This window comes from Rhinatrema bivittatum, chromosome 4 (genome assembly GCF_901001135.1).
Source record: "Rhinatrema bivittatum chromosome 4, aRhiBiv1.1, whole genome shotgun sequence".
Classification (NCBI taxonomy): domain Eukaryota; kingdom Metazoa; phylum Chordata; class Amphibia; order Gymnophiona; family Rhinatrematidae; genus Rhinatrema; species Rhinatrema bivittatum.
The window spans coordinates 310,914,040-310,937,146 of NC_042618.1; the positions used below are offsets into that span (position 1 = coordinate 310,914,040).

The window sequence follows — 23,107 nt, forward strand, 5'->3', positions numbered from 1 at the left end:
TCATATTGCTTGACTTCTATATATCTACTGATAATAGGTACGTAAAATATATCGTTACTACTTTTATATACTGTTTTGTTAACTCAGGGCTGAAAGCCGTAAGCAGAAAAAGTTGACGGGGGTGTTCTCCAAATTATAAGGGGGCTGCGATTTTTATTACAAAACATGATACATACACAACTTATGGCTTGTTTATGCAGCATCATTTAATGATGCTGCATAAACAAAATGCAAAACATTTCAATAAAATTCTATAATGTCAGGTGAGAATCGATATAAATCTTCTGCATTTTATGTCAATTTTATTCGCTGTTTTTTGTATCGAATACGCCATCTGGGTGAATAATTTGAACTAACCAAAGAAGTAATTGTCGTACCTCGTATGGGTTATATAGGCAGATGTCTGCATTTTGTGGGCTGGCCCGACCCGAACCCGCGGGCCGGGTCGGGTTCAAATTATTTCAGCGCGGGTCGGACAGAAGAACTTCTGTGGGGCGATGCGGATCCCGCGGGCTGAACATTTTTTTTGCTGGTTTTGGTCTGTTTTATTTTGCTTCTGGGTTCACTCGTCGCAAGTTTAAATACGTTTCGAATAACTGGCAGGGATTACATATTAAATTGAAAATTATAAATCAACTTTTAAGGGGGAGGGGGCGCAGGATTGTGCTTTGGCCTAGGGCATAGAAATGTGTAAATCCGGCCCTGCAAATACATTAGCCTGCATAACATATGCCCACCGAAGAGAAGGTGTGACTTTACACGAGTCAATCTAATTGGTGTGCACCAGGCCAATTACCAGAGCATTTTCAAAGCAATAGAATGCGTATGTTTGGTTTGAAAATGCTGGCTGAAGTTACTCACAAGAATTTAGCCCTATTCACATAAGAGTAGATTTTCAAAATTGCGCACGCGTCCATGTGCACACAGTTCCAGGCGCATGCACATGGACGCGCCAATTTTATAATGTGCAGAAGGGAAGATTTTAAAATCCCTGCACGCATGTGAGGGCAGCCCGCGACTCGCCCGTGCACAGGAGGAGGGATTTTATAACCTACGCGCAGCAATACAATCGAGCCTCCCCCAGTTCCCTCAGAGTTTGCTCCAATTAAGGAGCGGACCAGGAGGGAACTTTCCTATCCCTAACCCTACCCTTCCTATCTCTTCCCCTCTCCTCCCTGACTCCTAACCTAACTCTACTGATCCATAATTTTTTTTATTTTGTTACTTACTGATCCTCCAGATCAGAAGTAATCTTCGTGCGTCGGCCGGCTGCCAGTGTGCGCTTCTCCGGGACAGCAGCTATTGGCGCTGTCCCGCCCACCCCGCCTCTTTGGAGAGGCCTGGCACCTCGGTGCATAACGGGGGTTACGAGCATGGCTGGGCCCTTCCGAAAATGCGCGTGGTGCACACAAGGCCACACACATAACCCCCGTTATTTACGCAAACGGCTCTTTTAAAATTGGGCCGAAATTACCCTTCCCAAGGCTTGAATCTGCACTTTTTGCAAGAATCTGATTGCATATTTACACCTACTAATATATTTTCCCCAAAAACATGTTAGGCAGAGGGGGATAAGATGCATGGGTTAGGCGATGATGACCTTTCATGGATTACAAACTGACTAAAAGACAGGAAACAGAGAGTAGGATTAAATGGATAATTTTCTCAGTGGAGGGGAGTGGGCAGTTGAATGCCTCAAGGATCTGTATTGGGACCCGTGCTTTTCAATATATTTATAATTGATCTGGAAAGAAATACGACGAGTGAGATAATCAAATTTGCAGATGGAGGAGAAGTCCATTAACTGCTATTAATTAAGTTGACTTAGAAAATAGCCACTGCTATTACTAGCAACCGTAACATGGGATAGAGTTAGTTTTTGGGTACTTGCCAGGTTCTTATGGCCTGGATTGGCCACTTTTGGAGACTGGGTACTGGGCTTGATGGACCGTTGGTCTGACCCAGTATGGCATGTTCTTATGTTCAAATGTTCAAATACTTCAAATATATAAATAGTAAACAAGAAACTTTTCAGTGTACAGGAGGTTCTAGAACCGCGATCTGGATATGAAGTTGAAGAAGGACAGATTCAGGAATAATGTAAGGTTATATTTATTCTTTGAAAGGGTGCATGGAATTGCATTACAGAGGCAAAAATGGCATTGGAAGTTTATGCCTTGGACAGACACAGAGGAGTCATAGATGTGGAGAAGGAAGTGCAGAGTCAATGTCCAATTTGCGTTGGTAGCATTACAGCAAGAAGGGGAAATGGGCAACATATATGAGTCATGTTTTTTTGTATCAGTCATCATATTCCATATATATGTGAAGCCTCCCCCATTCTCATTATTTGCTACTTACCTCATACAGAGCAATTTTGTCCTTTGTCCTCTTTAATGCTGGAGTAATTACATATACAAAAATTAGACTATGGGACAACAGGAGAGTGAGAATGGGGTTGGGTGTAGGACAGCCAACTCTGCTACACAAATACAGTTCATAGGGGTCTTTTTTAAAGGCAAACCACTATACAGTCTCTGGTATCTCAGCACTGTTGGCAATTAGAAAAACCTAAAAACAAAATATTGCTTCTTTTCAGCAAAAAAGCACCACAAAAGAAATACATTTTGGCAGCACAAACAGGCTGTGCAGCAAAGAAATATATGAACCAGTTACCCACACTGGATATCTAGAAATTGCTAGTGTCTCCAGCTCTAACGCCAAATTTTGATTATGTAGATGTGTTAGGTTAGGGCTACAAGATATTAGATATATAGGGGTAGATTTTCAAAGGGTTACGCACGTAATATATATGCGCGTAACCCTTTAAAAAAAATCCTGTGCGCGCCAAGCCTATTTTGCATTGGCTTGGTGGTGCACGCAAGCCCCGGGATGCGCGTATGTCCCGGGGCTTTGAAAAAGGGGTGGGAAGGGCGTGGCGTGGCCGTGGCGCAGGTCCAGGGGGGTTCAGGGGCAGGACCGAGGCTTCCTCCAGAGGCAGGCGTAAATACTTGAAATTTATTTATTTATTTATTTATTTTTATTTATTAACTTTTATTTACCAACATTCGTGCAGCACATCATGCCGGTTTACAAAGAACTCAGGTGGGTGATACAATAAAACAATAAAACAAAAACAATGTACAAAGAATAAACAAAAGTAAAACCATAACGATGTAACCTTGGAACAAAATACTATTCCTTACAATAAGGACACATTAACCGATCATGATCAAAAAATAAATTAAGCCGTAGGGGAATGTTGTTTCTTCTAGGGTATCCATGGGTGGAAATAAGGTAGGGGGGATTTAGGTAGGGGTGGGGGGTGGGTTAGATAGGGGAAGGGAGGGGAAGATGGGGGGAGCGGAAGAAAAGTTCCCGCCGAGGCTGCTGTGATTTCGGAGCGGCCTTGGAGGGAACAGGGAAAGCCATCGGGGCTCCCCTAGGCTCAGTGCGCGGAAGGTGCACAAGTGTGCACCCCCTTGCATGCGCCAACCCTAGATTTTATAACATGCGCGCGGCAGCGCGCACCTGTTATAAATCGGGTGTACATTTGTGCGCGCCAGGTAGTGCACGCAAATGTACCCCGCGCACGCTGGTTTCAAAATCTGCCCCGTAGGGGTAGATTTTCAAAGGGTGAAGCCCGTAACCCCGAAAACCTGCTCCTGCGCGCGCCGAGCCTATTTTGCATAGGCTTAGCGGCGCTCGCAAGCCCCGGGATGCGCGTATGTCCCGGGGCTTTGAAAAAGGGGAGGGAAGGGGGTGGGGGAGTGGGCATGGTGCCGGTCCGGGGGCGGGACCAAGGCCTCCGGCACAGCGGCTGTGCCAGGGGATGGTGCGCCGGCAGCTGTCTGGCGCGCGCAAGATGGCAGGCGTAAAAAGTGAAATAAGGTGGGGGAGGGGGGGATGCGGAAGAAATGTTCCCTCCAGGCCGCTCCGATTTCGGAGCGGCCTTGGAGGGAACAGGGAAAGCCATCAGGGCTCCCCTAGGGCTCAGCGCGCACAGGGTGCACAAGTGTGCACCCCCTTGCGCACGCCAACTCTGGATTTTATAATGTGTGTGGCAGCGTGCGCATGTTATAAAATCGGGTGTACATTTGTGCGCGCCAGGTAGCACGCACAAATGTACCCCCCGCGCGCTTCTTTAAAAATCTACCCCATAGGATCTTCATTTTCAGATTTTATTTTGTTTTTCCTGGGAATTTCTCAGTATTTATTATAACAAAAAAGAAATGGAAGAAAATCAGTGGGAAAAAGACAATTCATTTTTTTCCACTGATTTTCTCATGTTTTTATTTGTTATAATAAATCTTGAGAAATTTCCAGGAAAAATAAAATAAATACTTGAAGACGAAGGTCTCTATATGCATGGTATTCTTCAGGTATTTAACTCCTGATTTTGTTTTACAAACCAGGATAACAAAATACTGGTTACGTCACCTTTGCTAAGAGAGCTAAACATGGAATATATTTTGGTCAGAGTCTTTAGTAAACCCATTAACAGATCAGATTCATCATGGAACAGTTACTTCTACACAGGTAACTGCACAGATATTTAGGTTCATGTTCAGGTCAGGATTCCAGTTTACATAGTTCAGATCCATAAGAACATAACAACATGCCATACTGGGTCAGACCAAGGGTCCATCAAGCCCAGCATCCTGTTTCCAAGAGTGGCCAATCCAGGCCATAAGAACCTGGCAAATACCCATAAACTAAATCTACACCATGCTACTGTTGTTAGTAATAGCAGTGGCTATTTTCTAAGTCAACTTAATTAATAGCAGGTAATGGACTTCTCCTCCAAGAACTTATCCAATCCTTTTTTAAACACAGATATACTAACTGAACTAACCACGTCCTCTGGCAACAAATTCCAGAGTTTAATTGTGTGTTGAGTGAAAAAGAACTTTCTCCGATTAGCGTTAAATGTTCCACATGCTAACTTCAAGGAGTGCCCCCTAGTCTTTCTATTATCTGAAAGACTAAATAACTGATTCACTTCTATCATATCCCCCCTCAACCGTCTCTTCTCCAAGCTGAGAAGTCCTAACCTCTTTAGTCTTTCTTCATAGGGGAGCTGTTCCATTCCGCTTATCATTTTGGTTGCCCTTCTCTGTACCTTCTCCATCGCAATTATATCTTTTTTGAGATGCGGCAACCAGAACTGTACACAGAATTGTACACGTTTATTAACTCCTTCAAAAAAGTGAAGCAGATTTGTGAGGCAAGACTTGCCTTGGGTAAAGCCATGCTGACTTTGTTCCATTAAACCATGTCTTTCTATATGTTCTGTGATTTTGATATTTAGAACACTTTCCACTATTTCTCCTGGCACTGAAGTCAGGCTAACGGGTCTGTAGTTTCCTGGATCGCCCCTGGAGCCCTTTTTACATATTGGGGTTACATTAGTTATCCTCCAGTCTTCAGGTACAATGGATGATTTTAATGATAGGTTACAAATATTTAATAATAGGTCTGAAATTTCATTTTTGAGTTCCTTCAGAACTCTGGGGTGTATATCATCCGATCCAGGTGATTTACTACAAACAGTCTAACTTCAGTTTATTTATTTTTATTTATTTTAATTTATATTCCACTTTACACACATTTTTCAGTGCTTCACATTCAGGTACTGTAGGTATTTCCCTATCCCCAGAGTGTTTACAGTCTAAGTTTGTACCTGAGGCAATGAAGGGTAAAGTGACTTGTCCAAGGTCACAAGGAGTGACAGCGGAACTCGAACCCTTGTCTCCTGGTTTATAGCCCACTGCTCTAAGCACTAGGCTACTCCTCCACTCCAGCACAAGGGGAATGGTACCCCACAATCCCCCAATCAATTGAAGCAAATCCTGGTTGGCACAGCACATACTCACACCTATGCCAGCTCCTTAGCTTGTCACAGGTCACATCCTCCCTCTGACTCAATCCTCTCCTCTGTTCTCGTAGCCCATGTACCCTTTCTCAATCCGTCTCATCCCCTCAGTTTCTCTCCTACTCTCCTAGTCAGAATTCCTTCTTTCAGTTCCTCTCCCAGACCTTCCTTTTACATATATTTCCAATTGCTAGCTAGCTTTCTCTGTCCTGCATTCTCAGCCTTTCTCTCAGCCCACCTCCTTCCAGCGCCATAGCTCCTCTCATGGGCCCTTGCTATCAGGGCCCTCTGCTTACTATTAAAAATAAACACACTAACTACTGCTTACTAGCTGCCTTACTGACTATTTAAAAATACAAACAGTCTAACTTCTGTTTATTCACTGCTTTACTGACTATTAAAAGCACAAACACACAAAATAATATTCCCAAAATAATATTCCCAAAAAAGAAACTGTCCCAAGCAAAAACTTACTGATTCCTTTCAGCCACCAGCAAGGTGATCCTCTCCTTTCCATGCTCTAGGATACTCTCACAGAAATACAAGGTTCTCATATAAAAAGCAACTTATGCACATAACTGTTGGCTTGCCTTGGAATGCCTTAGACCGCCTAAAACTGCACAAAACCTAAAGGGGCAGATTTTAAAACATACGTGCAAATTGCGTGTGCCGAGCCCTCGGGTAGCTCCTCTGGCTTTCCCCGTTCCCTCTGAGGCCGCTCTGAAATCGGAGTAGCCTCAGAGGGAACTTTCCTTCTCCCCCCCACCTTCCTCTCCCTTCACCTCCCTTTACCTTTGCAGGCAGTTACGCCAGAGGCAGGCGTAACTTGCGTGCGCCAGCCAACTGCCTGCGCGCGATCCCCCTGTGCCAGAGTCCTCAGCCAAGCATCCTGGACCACCCAGCCACGCCCCTGGACCGCCATGCCACACCCCCAGACTGTCTGCACAGCCCCTGTCCCGCCCCCTGCCCACCCATTCAGAAAAGCCCCAGGACATACGCGCATCCCGGGGCTTTACGCGCTCTGCTGGGCCTTTTGAAAATAGGCCTGGCGCGCATAATCCCCCTATGCGCGTAAATCTTTGAAAATCTGGCCCAAAGTATGCACAAACTTTCAATGTTTATAAAATAGTGATGATAACCATACAGGCTACTTACATGCGTATAGGCTCATTTTTATGCATGTAACTCTGAAAATTCACCTTTACAATTTCAGCTGAAAATTCAAATGCATTTAGGACCTAAAACATAGGTACTCAAATTTAGGCCTGCCATTTATTTGCTAGATTTAGGCACCTAAGGCCTGGATTTTCTAAGGTCACAGACCTTAGAAAATCCGGTGGTATCGGGGGGGCGGGGTGACGAAGCAGGGGGCGGGCCTGCGAAAGCCGGCAGTGATTGCACCTCCGCGGTGCAATCGCTGCCGGCTTTTGCACCCAATAGCACCATCGTAAAAGGTCTTCGCGGCATCCACCCTGACTCCTCCCTTTTCGGAGCGTTTATTTTTCTGATTGTTGTAGTTGTACACTGCATAGAATATTGGATATTATGGTCTTTAAATTTTATAAATAACGGATGCTCGGAGAGATTAAGGTCACAGCAGAAAAAAAATAAATGAATTCTTTGATTTGGCCTTCACTGCAGAAGATTTTGGGGAGATGCCTACACTGTAGCCATTCCTTGTAGGTGATGAGTCAAATGAATTGAAGCAAATCAGTGTGAATCTGGAAAAAAAAAATCTATGACAACTTGATAAACCAAATTTTAACAAATTATCAGGACTGATGCTATTTTCTCCAACATTCTGAAGGAATTCAAATATGCAACTGCAGACCTGCTACTGGTAATCTGGAATTTATCATTAAAATCTGCAATTCGACCTGAGAACTGGAGGATAGGCAATGTAATGCCAGTCATTTTAAAGGGCTCCAAGAGGGACCCAGGAGACTAGTGAGCATGACATTGGTGTTGGGCAAAATGGTGGAAATGAGTTGCGGAGGGGCCTAGTGGTTAGAGCAGCAGGCTGTGAACCAGGGTTTAAATTTTGCTTCTCTTACTGGCACGCCTTATAACCTTGGGCAAGTCACTTCACCTTCCATTGCCTCAGGTACCAACTAAGAGGCCGATGCTATGTCGTGCACTGAGTGTAGCGCACAGGCTAATGAACTTTTGGACGCATGTTTTGGAAGCGCTAGGTTAATACCCGATGCAATAAGGGGATTAGCACATCCAAAAAGTGCTTCAATACCACAAAATACTCTTTTTCTGTGGTTCCACCTACTTAGTATCATCCTGATTCTAAATAGGAGGAACCACAGGAAGCAGCATGAAAAAAAAATTTTGCCTGGCGGTCAGGTTAGGAAAAACAGTAACCCATTAATTGAGCATCTGTTTTCCTAAATCATGGCTGTGAGTGAGTTAGGAAAATGCACACTCGTTAATTGAACGTCCTTTTTCCTAACCAGTGCACAGCCACTTCTCCTGGGCACCCGATGCAATGGACACGCTAGGGACACCCAATTGATCCCTAGTGTGTCATTTTTAGCACGACCCCTCATTTAAATAATGCATTACGCGCTCAGAAGAGGTGGCTGGGCACATGTTAGGAGAGCGGGCGCTCAATCATGAGTGCCTGTTTTATGTGAGCTGCATTGGCCTGTAAGATTGCAAGCCATCTGGGGAGCAGGGAAATACCTACCTTACCTCAATGTAACTCGTTTTGTGCTTAGGGTTGGACTGGAGACTAATCAAATACAAATCCAGAATTACTGAGCATATGGATAGACATGGCTTAATGAAGAGTCAGTGTGGGTTTAGCAAAGGAAAGTCATGCCTTTCTAATCTATTAGATTTCTTTGACAGTGTAAATAAACACATGGATAAGAGAGAGCTGGTTTACATAATTTATCTGGATTTTCAGAAAGAGATAATCCTGAGAATATTAAAAAATCATGGGAGTGGGGGCAATATCCTATTATGGATTGGCAACTGGTTAAAAGGTAGGAAAACTGACCCTGTTACCTAATGAAGAAATGTGAATAGTAGAAATCCCCAGGGATTATTTGTGGGACTGGTGCTGTTTTGTGTATTAATTAATGATTGGGAAAAGGAAGCAGAGAGTGATGTCATCAGATTTGCAGATGACACAAAATTATTCAAAGTAGATAAAACACAAGCAGATAGTGATGTCTTGCAGAAGGGCTTGGGAAGCTGGGAATCAAAATGGCAGATAAAATTTAATGTTGACAAGTACAAAACGATGGACACTGGGAAAAATAATCCTATGAGGGCAATTTTGAAAGTCTGCAGGGTAATCAATATAGTGACCTTTTTCTTTGCTGAAAGTGTATTGAGTTAGAGTGGAAAAACCGTGTGTCTCTGTTGTGTACCTGATTACATCACATCAATGACATTGGCTGCAGATAAGAGGAAAATCACTACGGCATTTAAATATAATTTGAGGCTGCCGATGACCATCCAGTTTGCTACAGAGTCTCTAATCGTATAAAGGAATGCTATGAGAAAAGACTGGGGTTTTATGGTTTGGTTTTTCAATGTGGGGTGGGAAGACAATTCGTTTGAAAGGCATCGCCTCATCTTTCCTGTTGCCAGTTCCACGACCTGCTGTGAATGTTAAGTAAATATAATTAAAGTCGTCTCAAATTTGATGTGAACATTAAAACATGATGCTATACAAGTGTGGTGTTTACCTTGTCCCCATTGTGCTATGTTGAGCTCTGCCCTAGGTTTATCTGTGTTCTGCTGGGCTGTGTGTACGCTGAGCTGCAAGATGCTATTTCTCTGCTGAGTGGTGCTGGGATGTGCTAAAGTGTTTCTGAGCTGTGCTCTGCTTTGGATTTTACTAACAGAGTAACATGATAACATAGTAGGTGATGGAAGAAAAAAGACAAATCGTCCCATCCAGTCTGCCTAGCTATTTCTGTCGCCAAGGATATATTTAATTGAATTTGCAAATTTATATTCTGCCTTTCACAAGAAAATGCAGACAAAGCAGATTATGCATTAACACACAAATAACATAAAGAAAACAAAATATATACTCTACATCAAGAATACCCCAAGATGCAATTAACGGGCAAATAGCCTAACACATTTAAAATCATCTGAAATTACCAAAATCCTCAAAATCATTCTAACCATAAATCCAGATCAGTACAAACGGTCCCTCCATCGTTCTTTCTCACTGACCTCAATAATTCTGCTCCCCCACCAAACGGCCATGTTTTTTAAGGCCTTCTGATGAAAATTTAATATAATATCCCAGCTGCCCACTGAAGAATCATGACACCTTGTAGGCTTATCATTCCTCATCCAGTCAGATTTTGTTCCCCTCCCCCCCCAGTCCCTCACCTGGTAAATGATCATACAGGATTTCATACTAAACCCAGCTCCCCCCTCCCCCACACCCCCTCAGTCCAGAATCCCAGACAGATCCTTTCACCCACAAACCATAGCACAGCACAGGGATACGTAATGACCCTGTCTACAGCCTTATATGCTCAAAGCACATTGCAGCTCAGCAATAGCTAGGAAAGCTAGAAGTAAAAAACTGCTCATGAGCATCATTAGGTATCCCTGTACTGGGCGAGTTTGAGCTTTGCACACAAAAGGCACTGACTGGCATCCTGGACTGTGCTGAGCTCTGTACAGAAGGCTCTGGATGGGGAACAAGACTGTCTCTTTACTTTCAGTGTAGGAAATATATTCCTTCTCCAGGCACAGAGCTTTCCTTACAGCTGTCAGCATAGATATGATTCTAGCCCAACTTTTTTTTTTTTTGCTATTAATTTATGTGTATATGTGTGTCAGAAATGCATATTGGTTTTTTTTTTTATATCATGTTAACCATAGCTGCCAGTTTGTATAAAAATACATATACGGCATATATCTGTGGGAGGGGTCTGATAGACAAGATGTATATATTTTAAAGTGCAGAAGTACACAATGGGGATGTGCTGTAAAAACCCCTGTATATACCCAAAACAGCCTAATTGTGTGTAGATATATATATACAGTGATTTGGTTGTTTATTGTTACCAGTCATTATGGGGGCAATGATGTTTACATATATAAAAATGCATTTTGTTCATTGTACCGGCCCCAGCCCTTCGTATGAGGGTAAAAAAACATGTGTGGTTTCACAGCACACATACTTTTACATGTGCAAAAACACGGGTGGAGTTAAGTCAGAGGGGCAAAAGTGTGCTGGAGATTTCATTTCCATGCAGGTGCAAAGGACACACAGGTACAAATGCAGTCGCACTGTGCCCGCTGGCCGTGAGGAGTTTCCCTCTGAAAATAAGCTTGCAGTCCCGTGGGTACAGAGTGCCAGCAGGACTGCAGCCTCTGCAGAAAGACCCCCAGAATGCCCTCTGCACATGTTAGAAATGCATAGAAAAATTAACAATTGTCTATATAGAAAACCATACAGGAGCTTCCTATATCCTTTGTACATCTTGATATTAATATGTCTGTATTACTGACACATATCTTTTCCCATTCCTAATTTCAGAACATGCATATTGACACATTCTCTATTTACCCACCTCACGTGTGTAGCCTGTTCTTGCTGCTGCCTCCTGCTTTGTAACAGATAGATGCTCTTGGCTCCTCCGTAGACAGCAGTGCTGTTATTGTTATCTCAGCCTGCAGTCCCTGCAGTAGCAATAAAGCATAAAGCTAGTGAGCTCCTCCCACCAGAGCTCACTACCGAGGAATCTGAAATGAGTAGCGAGGAAGGACTGTGTGATGCAGGAAGGCCTTAAACACTGCCAGCCATCCCCTTTAACTATCACACTAAATTGTGTAGCTCAAACTCTGACACACACAGAGTCATTCATTGAGGTCTGTATGCATCAGTAGTAGGCAGAACACATTGCTTACAGCTTACTCACTTTATCGGAGTCATTTACTTGAGTATGCATTTTTTAATTGAGAATTATATAATATTCCTTTAACTCTAGTGATGTTATAATGCGTGAGTCCTGTGACTGAGGTTTTGTAGGGGATGAGGGAATTCCACGTCTGAGATGTCTGTGATGCTGTAATAAGTCCTGGGACTGAATTCCTGTTGTGAGGGATTGTCAAGCCTACAATAGGTGTTCAGGGAATCTTCCAACAGGATAGTCAGACCTCTGTTTGTACAGTGCCAGTCTTGCATGCAAGGTCATTTTGGTGATACTCCTTCCACTTCAAGCACTTACCTCTCTACTGCTGTTTTTAAAGCACTTTTTAAAACAGTTTTCTAAGGTCATGTGATGTGTTGAGAGCAAATGTATATATGCCTCAAATCTTTTTTAAATACATTTCTACAACTAAAATCATTACCCTAAGAGCGTTTCCTGTTTTTTGTGCAAAAAGCTGAATAATATACCATCAACACTTTATTGCTTTTGGATCTGTCATGTCCTCAAGATCGCTGCTTAAGGAGAAAGAGAAGGCCAGGCTGATCGACCCCCCCCCCCTCCCCAAAATGGCAGAGGCTGTAGAAGCGCCCCCGCCAGTGACATCAGAGACTGCAGTGAGTGAAGTTGCCCAAGAGGTTGTGTTGCTGTTGGAGGAGTAATTTGAAAAGATATATGAGAAATGTGATGAAATCCATACTTATTTCTCTGATGTTAAGAAGTTACTTCAGGAGATGGAATCCCCTTTAGGGGATGTGGAAGACTGCATACAGAAGTTAGAGACCAAGATACAGATGATCCAAACAGTAGTAAACAGATCTGAAGGTAAAACTTGATGACCTTGAGAATAGGTCACAAAGAAACAATTTACATTTTATTGGCCTACATGAAACTCTTACAGGCGCTGAATTATGGTCCCCTGAGATTCAAGACAGCACACAGACTAGTCGAGTATGGAACATCCAGAACTAGGTCTTGGCCTGAAACTGCAAAAATACTGAACTTTGCACACAAATCGGAGATTATGCAGACATATCGGAAGGCTGGATCTTTGAAGGACGTGGGTAACAAGATTTTGCTTTTTCAAGATTATTCCACAACGGTAGCTGCTCAATGAAAAGCTTTTTCCCCCAACATGTGCAAAATTGATGAAGAAAGTGATCTACTTTACCTTGAAATTCCCTGTCAGATTGTGGCTGACCTACCAGAATCGACCTATGATATGTGAATCTGTGGAAGCGGCACAAATTTTTCTCATTACTCTGAGTGGGGAACAATAAGTAGAGAGTTTTTTTCTATGATGCTGTTCTATGGCTGACACCTATGGCAAATCTGCTCCAGATTTGATATTTTGACCTTATTTTCTCTGCTACATCTGGCAACTGGTTCCTATGATGTGTTTTCCTCATTTTGAGTCGCACGCCTGGAAGTGTGTAATGAAAACTCAATGGTAGATTGGAGTCTTGGCTTCTGTCCTTTTTTCCCAGTGTGAATATGTATAGCTAAAATGGAGATACCATGCAGTGTTGTTCAAGTTATGCTAGTATTACACTTCTTACCCCACACTGTTCTTGCTATTTTTTTATCTTTATCCTTGAGTGATTGCTAGACATACATATGGATTATTTCATCTTTGAAGTGAGCCACCTTCCAAGCTTCAGGCATTGGATGGACTTAACTGGAGTACATCCTCAGTCTTCACTTCCCTTTTTCATCTTCCAGGGGTTCAAGAATAAATTTGCTGTATGTATGGATAACCTGGTTTTTCATAGGGGCTGAAATCATTATTTGTTGGTGTCATGAGGCTGTGAGTTTTGCAGTTGAAATCACGGCTAATCTGATACTCATCAAAACTATATTTGCCTTAGTTTGCTTGGCATGGATGTGTTCCGAAACCTTTTTCTTTTTTCTTTCTCTTTTGAGTGTGGGATATACGTTAAGGACCACAATTACAGTACGTCATAAGAACATAAGAAGTTGCCATACTGGGTCAGACCGAGGGTCCATCAAGCCCAGCATCCTGTTTCCAACAGTGGCCAATCCAAGTTACAAGTACCTAGCAAGTACCCAAAAATTAAATAGATCCTATGCTATTAATGCCAGTAGTACCTGTGGCTATTCCCTAAGTCAATTTGATTAATAGCATTTTATGGACTTCTCCTCCAAGAGTTTATCCAAACCTTCCTTTAAACCCAGTTACACTAATTGCCCTAAACACATCTTTGGCAACAAATTCCAGAGCTTAATTATCCATTGAGTGAAAAAGATTTCCCCGATTTGTTTTAAATGTGCTACTTGCTAACTTTATGGATTGCCCCCTAGTCCTTCTATTATCTGAAAGAGTAAATAACTGATTCACATTCACCCATTCTAGTCCTCTCATGATTTTATAGTCCTCTATCATATCCCCCCTCAACCGTCTCTTCTCCAAGCTGAACAGCCCTAACTCTTTAGCCTTTCCTCAGAGGGGAGCAGTTCTATCCCCTTTTTCATTTTAATTGCTCTTCTCTGTACCTTCTCCAGTGCAAATATATCTTTTTTGAGATGCGGGACCAGAACTGTACACAGTATTCAAGGTGAGGTCTGACCATGGAGCGATACAGAGGCATTAGGACATTCTCTGTTTTATGTTCAAAATTTTTTTTTAACTTTATTTTTATTTGCATTTCAGATTTATAAAGACAGCAATAGCATGCCTCAGAAACATAGAATGGAATACAAGTCACAATAAAACAGAAAATATTAATCCCTAATTTCATGGTACCCTGAAATTAGGGAGAGAATCAAAACATATAAGGGCGATATGTAACAAATCTAAAAACGAAAGTAAAAAGGGGAGGCAGATTACAATTCAATCTATGGCTACTGCTTGGTTGACATCACCAGAGCGTTGATAAGAGTTCAAGAAAAAAACTAATTGAGAAGGTTAAAAAAAACGTTAACAAGTATTATTAATATTCATCACACATTTACAAGGAAATCTAATAGTAATCTGGGCACCCATCTGTCTTGCACGAGGACAGAGGGCTAGAAATTTCTTCAGATGCTGTTGCGTAACTGGATATATCTGGATATATCCAGACCTTTTGACCCAAATAAAGAAAATCTCTATTTCAGAAAAAAAGCTTTAAAACAGAATCTCGATTAGAGGAAAAAACAAGAGAGTTCCCCTTCTTTCAACCTGGGCATCAGATGTTTCTAAAAGTTCAGAAATATTAACAGAAACAGATGCATCTCTTTCCTGTTTTGTAAATGCCAAAAAGAAAACTTTGAGATAGGTGGTATTGCTTCAGGTGAAAAATGAAGTACCTCTAGTAAGTAATTTCTAAATTGTTCTCTTGGAGCTACAATTTTACACTTAGGAAAATTTAGTACGCTCAAATTTAAATATCGTGAGGAATTTTCTAAATTTTCCACCCTTTTAGAAATAGTAAATTCACCTTGAACTAGGCCATTCTTAACAGCTTGTATTTGAGTCACTTTAGTATCTAGTTCATCTAATCTAATTGTATGGGTGGAAACAAGAAGATTCAAAGAGAAAACTTGATTCTGAGTTTCTTTCATAACCATTGTAAGTGTGACAATTGAATGTTCCAGAGAGAGAAGAGCATTTCAAACTGTATCCAGAGTAACGAAAGTGGGTTTATCCAAAAGAGGTTGTGAGGAAAAGGTTACAAAGGAAGTACGATGAATATCTCCAACAACGCTCTAGATTGCAGACTCTCTCGCAGGGGAGGTGGAAGCCATGGTGGTAAAACTGCGATATTCCACCTCCGAACTCGATGGTATAACATCTAGTAGCGACAAAGATGGCATATCAATATCACTGGGATCACAAGACACAGAATAAGCAGAGGGACCGGCCTCAGGAGCTGCCGCTTCTGAAGATGCCGTCTGTCCGAGCGACACACCCAATCTCTCAGCAGCAAGGTATGTAGCGGGGAGGGAGTAGCCGGTGCTCCGGGGCTAAGCGATGTTTCGTCCAGGGACGCCGGTGCTCGCTCAACACCAGCGTTCACAGCAGACCCGCCAAAAGGAGCAAGAGAATCTGTAGTTGTACAGAAGCCTTCAATACTCGTCTGAATCAGAGTAGGCTGAGTTGGGGCCAAGGCAACCTCTCTCACTCTCTCTTTCCTCTTAGTGTGTGGCATGGCAATAGGATACAGCAACAAAGGCAAAGAAACATGGAGCTTCAGTCACAGCATCTTCCCCTCACGGTGCCATCTTGATTTCTCCAGAGAGATGTTCAAAATTTTTTATTGCATTTCAAACCTTGAAAAACATATGACACATTGGGGCAGATTTTCAAAGGGTTACGCGCGTAACTCTGAAAACCTGCTCCTGCGCGCGCTGAGACTATTTTGCATAGGCTCGGTGGCACGTGCAAGCCCCAGGATGCGCATATGTCCCGGGGCTTTGAAAAAGGGGCGGAAAGGGGGGTGGGGCGCTGGTATGGGGGCGGTCCGGGGCGGTCCTGGGTCCTCCGGCACAGCGGCCGTGCCGGGGGATGGCGCACCAGCAGCCAGCCGGCACACGCAAGTTACGCCTGCCCCCTGAAATAAAGGTGGGGGGGATTTAGGTAGGGCTGGGGGTGGGTGGGGGGGGAGCGGAAGGAAAGTTCCCTCTGAGGCCACTCTGATTTCGGAATGGCCTCGGAGGGAACGGGGAAAGCCATCGGGGATACCCTAGGGCTCAGCGCACGCAAGGTGCACAAGTGTGCACGTCCCTTGCGCGCCGACCACGGATTTTATAACATGCGCGCGGCTGCACGCACATGTTATACAATCGGGCATACATTTGTGGACGCCGGGTAGCGCGCACAAATGTATGCTGCGCGCGCAGGTTATAAAATCTGCCCCATTGAATTTACAACCCGCTAGTGAGATGTTTCTTCACACCACCAGGTTACCAACAAACAGGAAAGAAATACAGTTTTTCCATTTAATCCTCTGAAAACCCATTCCCACCTTCATATCAGGAGCTTTCACAATAATACTTTAGTGCTATTTCCACTTCCAATTTGATTCTGCATACTATGAAATGGCCGTGTCGGCATATCGCTTACAATCAAATTCCTTGCATGTGGGGGCAAAGAATTTAAGTAAACCTCCCACTTCCTCTCAAAATCCCGTTTCTTTCGAAACCACTCTATTTTTTCAATATATTTGTCCAACATACAGGTTTGGTGAACCAGGTTTCTCAACTGTGTCAAGGTAGGTGGATCAGAAGACAGCCATTTCTGTAAAATACATTTTTTCGCTAACAAAATTGACAACCTACCCTACCTTTTAGTATATTTATTAGGAAAGTTAATACTCCTCAGGTCATCATATAAACAAATATTGACCGTCATCGGGAATACTATTCCACATAACCTAGAAAGATATCCTTGAACCTTTCTCCAAAATTTTTGGAGAGTAATGCATGGCCAGAACTGATGATCCAGAGTGCTTTCCTCCTCACCACACTTCCAACAGTACCCCGAATCTATAATACCTAATCGGCTAGCTGCTTTGGTTGACATGTAAATCTTTGCAGAAATTTGAACAGGGTTTCCTTAAGAGTAACAGTAATAGAGAATGCATGCGCCTGTGTGAAACATCCAGCATAATATGCTGAAGTCAGTTTTGTCCCCAGTTCTCTATTCCAACCCTCAAATCCTGGCATGGTATTTTGCTTACGTAAGACTTTATACCAGAAAGAAACTGTGTGCCTGCTCAGATCTTTTAAATCTAAGAAATCAGATAAGAGCTCCCTAGATGGGTTGTTGGGAGATAGGTAAAGATAGGGAAGAAACATAATGTCTGACCTGCAGGTAAGCATAGAATTGCCTAGAATTCAAATCAAATTCTTCTTGAAGAGATTGAAACGATTGCATTTGGTTCTTCTCATTAACCAGCTGAGAGACAGTTTGAAAGTCCCTGTCATGCCAACTCCTAAACACTTCATTCTGTATTCCATGGCTGAAATCTTTATTTCCTAAATTAGGTAAATAATGTGAAACCTGAGATTTCAATCCTAATTTTTTTTTTTACAAAACCATCTCCATACTTTCAGTATAGGTTCTATTAACACACTACCCTGAAGATGCATTGGCAAGATATATTTTGTTTTGTAGAAATTATATCAAAGTTCCAACGGCTTGACTTTAGCTTTTTTAATGTTTAACGGTATATAATAACGTGTCCATAATCCAATCATCAATATGTCTTAAATTACATGCCCGCTACTCACTCCTTGCCTTGGCAACAGGTCTCCACGCTAGTCATGTGCTCCGTTGTCCGTTCCTGTTCTTGACTTCGTCCTGGTTCCTGTTCCTAACTCCGTTCCTGGTTCCTACCTAGCCTCTGCCTTGGACTGATTATTGGCTTTGACCCTTGCTTCGTTGGACTTCACTCAGGACTGATTTCTGGCTTTGACCTTTGCTCTGCTGTACCTTGCCTAGCACTGCCGCCTGCCCCAACTCCAGCCTGTTCCTGACCTTGCCTCTGGACTTGGCCTTGTTAAGCTTCGTCCTTGTACTGCCCAGGCGTCACCTATTCTTGCACTCTGATCCGTGCTTGCCGCCCGGTCCTCTGGACTCCTGCCTCGTCCGGACCTGTCTATTTCCCTCCAATACCTCTGCTGGTCCCTGGCTGCCTACTTCGAACACCTACTGGGATTCATCTGACGGAGGCTCGCCTAAGACCAGCCGGCCCCAGAACCCAAGGGCGCAATCTGTGGGGAACGAGGGCTGGTATTGGCGAAGCTCCAGTCAGCCTCCATCTCCCGGTCTGCTCTGCCTCCCGACGGTGGGGACCCGTGGGGCTTGTCCTACGGGTAGCATCAGCCCCACCTCGGGTAAAGAGTCCACCACCAGTGCAACACCCAACTGATGAACTCCTTGTAAGTCTATTATCACTGGTGTGTGATCCATTACCTTCAACGGTCCTACATCCACTTTCAACACCTTGGCAAAGTCATTAACCCTCATTAGTATGTACTCAATCCTAGAACCCATCCCATGCACCTTAGATTATATGAGTATATTCAATAACCATAGGATGGAGTGTTCCCCCAACATCCACTAGCCCCAAACTATTACAGAAATAAGATACTCCTCATGTCATCTTGTCCCACCTTCCCATATATCCTGATGACCAGCCTCTTGCCGGATCTAGCACACAATTATCGTCGTCTCCTACCAAAAAAGTACTTTGGACATTTTTGGCTATTAATTTTGCTTTGTGAAAAAATTATGTTGATACACATTATGGGTATATGTTGCAAATGATGAAGATTTGCTCCCGCACCTTCCCAATAACTATAAGATATCTTCCTTCCCCGTCTGTTGTCACCTGCTCAACTTGAAATGAGATTTGCTTTCCAATTAATATCACTACTGCAGCTACCCTGGTCGAAGATTACGTTGAAAACACTTGTCCCACTTATATTCTATGTAGCTTCAGGTGTTCTGTTTGGTCTAATTTAGTTTCCTGCAATAGGGCAATATGTACTTTATGGTGCTGTAGTGATTGTAATATTTTATAACTTTCAAAAACAGAGCCTATACCAGAAATGTTCCATGACCAGTATCTAAGATGTGTATGATTCATATATGCTCAATACATTGGAAAAACTGTCCAATCAGGATTTGCATCATTAAAGAGCTGGACCTCCCAGCCTAGATCCAAGGTCACTGAAAACAGCACATTCCTTATCATAGTAGTGCCCAATAATTCAGTGTACCTTACCCCCCCCCCCCACCCTTTCTTTATTACCTCTGTCAACTTTAGAACCTATACCCTGCATATTTTCCATAATTCCCCTCCCCCTCCCACTACCCTCTATAGTTTGTCTGAAAACTCCCACCAACCATCATCACTAACACTCTCTCCATCCTAGCAGAGCTGGAGACAACTGTGTGTGTATTTAGGTGCAGCCCCCGGAACAACCCCCCCCCCCTAATTAGAACTCGATGAGCTATCCTAATGTGGAATGTGACAAACTCTGTTGGCAGTTGCATTTAGTCACCCAACATATCAGATTTACATTTATAAAATATAGATACATCAAAAGTTCTATGCCATCGTATACAACAAGAATTTTACCATGAACTTGTGATGCCAACGTATTACAAATTCGTATAACTGCGTATAAAGAAAGGAAAAGAGTGCCCGATTATGGCACACATTCCAGAAATTCCTGTAGACAATGACCGCTACCGGTACCTCCTCAGCTTATCATAAAACTGTTTGGAACAAAAGCAGAGCATGGGAATCTTAGTTTTCCACACGTTCAGTGACCTTCCACAAAAGATGTAAAAGGCGAAGGAGAGGTACAGTAAAATCCCGATCAGCTAATTCTCCACTTTTGCAAAGAAAGACTCTCGGGGCCGGATTTTAAAAAGGTTACGCGCTTAAATTGTCATACGCGCGCCGGGCCTATTTTAAAAAGGCCCGGCGACGCGCGTAAAGCCCTGGGACATGTGTAAGTCTCAGGGCTTTACAATAGGGGCTGATCAGGGGTGGGGCATGGGCGGGGTGGTCCGAGGGCAGGGCAGGGGCAGGGCCAGAGGCATCCGACAGAGCAGCCATTTCCGCTGTGTCGGAGGATCGCGTGCTGGCAGCCTGCCGGGGCACGCAATTTGCGCCTGCCCAGAGGTAGGCGCAAAAGGTAAAATAAAAATTTGGGGGGGGTTAGAGTAGGATTGGGGGGAAAGGTTAGGGGAAGGGGTGGGAAGGTCAGGATAGGGGGGAGGGAACGGGGGAAGGCAGCGTGGCTCGGTGCATGCAAGGTGCCCAATTGTGCACCCCCTTGTGCGCGGCGACCCCTGATTTCATAACATGCGCGCGCCTGCGTGCGCATGTTATAAAATTGGGCATACATGTGTGTGCGCCGGGTAGTGCGCGCACATGTAGGCCACACGCGCTTCTTTTAAAATGTACCCCTCAATGGGGAGATGCCACCATGTCAGTTGCATCTTCCTCACCTCTGAAATAAGTAACTTAGATTAAACAACTGTGACCGTCCCTGTGTTTCATTGTATTTTAATCCAATGAATCCACAAAACGTGTAGCTGCTGCGACTTCTTCAACAGCTGGTTTGTACCTGCACGCCAGACCCTTAAGTATGCTGGGAATTATGTCCTGGGGCTTTATGCGCGTCGCGGGGCCTTTTTTTTGTGCCAACTTCAAGCGGAGCGACACAAATTCCCTGCGAAGACTCAAAACTTTTATTGAATAGTCTTGGAAAATTCTTATTTTGTGATTATTATAGTGAATCTGTGAGATCTTTCAATATGCCATTAGTATTTATTGTTTTTGGAAGTGCATGATCACTACTCTTGGCCAGGTATCCAAGTCCTTCCTAAGGCCCACGTAATGCGCTCTTTCAATCTGAATGGGGCCTACCACTCAGGTGGATTCCGCGTATCTGTTAGCTACCTCATCAAGCAATTCACCAGCTTTTGATCCTCAAGAGATTCATCCAGACCCACAATCCGCAGAATGTTAGCAGTGAGCGATTCTCTAGATCATTGATCTTTTCTTCATGTACCTTATCTAGGGCCTCTAGTTTATGTAGTTTGCCGGTTGTCATTGCCGCATCGTCTTCTATAACAATTATTTGCCCCTTCTACATATCCAAACATTGTCCGAATTTGGTAAGCAAAGCTTTCAAATCATTTATTGGCTCAGCAATAGCATCTAACTTAATAGCAATTCCTTCAATAGCCATAGCAGTAGAATCACTGCCCACCCTATTACTCACATTGTTAGGCAGGCATTTCTCCTTCTCTGCAGCCATTTTCTACCCAGCTGGCATAACTTTCTTTTCTCTTTTCTCGGTATTTTAGCTGGCATAGGACCCGGGGATTTTTGCATATAATAGTCTATGGACATAAATTCACTGGTGAAACTGGTGAAACAAAATCGCTTTCCCAAAGACCTTAAAACCGCAGATGGGGGAGAATTACCAGGTAACAGTGCCCAGAGCTCCGAAATACTCCATTTTATTCACCATTCCCTTCCTAATAATTCCCAATATTTTGTTTGCTTTTTTGACTGTCATAGCACAATGAACTGATGATTTCAATGTATTATCCACTATGATGCCTAGATCTTTTTCCTGGGTCATAACTCCTAAAATGGAAACTAACATTGTGTAACTACAGCATGGGTTATTTTTTCCCCTATATGCATCATAAGAACATAAGATATGCCATACTGGGTCAGACCAAGGATCCATCAAGCCCAGTATCCTGTTTCCAGCAGTGGCCAATCCAAGACACAACTGCCAGGCAAGTACCCAAACATTACATTAATCCCATGCTATTAATGCCGGCAACAAGCAGTGGCTATTCCCTATTGATTGCAGAGGTCCAGGGCTGCAGAGAGGCAACGGAGTACTCAGGCAATGTAGAGGTCAAACCAGGTTAGCAATCCGAAGGAGAAACGAAGGAACAGGAACACAGAACAAGGAAACAGAAACAAAGGCAATCAGGATCGGGAACCAGGAACTGAAGAGGCAACGAGTACTTGACTAGCGAGGGGACCTAATGCAAAGGCAATTTCAGAGAGCGGAGCCCGGGCTTATATACCGGAGCTCTGTCGACATCATCATCCTATGCCGTGGCAAGGTTCCCGCCGCGGGCCCTATTTAAGGAATAGCTGTGCGCCTGTGCACCCCTAGGGAGGGGCGCGGTGCTGATCGGGATGGCGTCTCTCCGCGGGCCATGCAGAGAGGCCTGATGCGGAACTTCAGGAGCTGCAACAGAGCTGGAGGCCCCAGGGACGGCCCGAGGACGGAGCCGGTGGCCTACAGCCGCCAGAGACGAGGGACCAGATGCTGGATCACTTTGAAAGAGATGAGGGGGCCGAGCCACGGGTCTGCTTCGGCCGGTGTGCATAACAGTACCCCCCCTCTACGCCCCCCCTAGGAGGGCTGGGTTTGCCCAGATGGGCTAGATGAAACTGGAGGAGGAGTTTCTTATCCAGGATGTTACAGGCTGGCTCCCACAAATTTTCGTCAGGGCCGTAACCCTCCCAGGAAAGGAGGTATTCCCACCGGCGGCCCCTAAAGTGGACATAAAGGACTTTGTGGACCTTATAAGTGGTGTCTGTCTCCGCGACCAGCGGAGGAGGTGCAGGAGCCTTTCGTAAAGGCCAGAATAGGACCACAGGTTTTAGGAGTGATACATGAAACGTATTGTGGATTCCCAATGTAAGCAGCAGCCGGAGTTGGTAAGTTACCGGTCCGACATGACAAATGATTGGAAAAGGTCCAATGGCTGTCAGCAGATCTCTTGGCCCAGGAAGCGACTTGGCGTAAG

At 43.8% G+C, this 23,107-nt stretch overlaps 1 protein-coding gene across 1 annotated transcript in view; it reads right to left on the minus strand.

Moving 5' to 3' along the window:
• LOC115089403 (serine/threonine-protein kinase SBK1-like) overlaps window positions 1-18,796 on the minus strand; it is an 84,490-nt gene extending 65,694 nt beyond the window's left edge. The window contains exon 1 of the mRNA XM_029597495.1: window positions 18,716-18,796. Coding sequence (XP_029453355.1) covers window positions 18,716-18,796 — 81 coding nt within the window. The remainder of the gene's footprint in view (window positions 1-18,715) is intronic.
• Window positions 18,797-23,107: the final 4,311 nt, after the last annotated feature.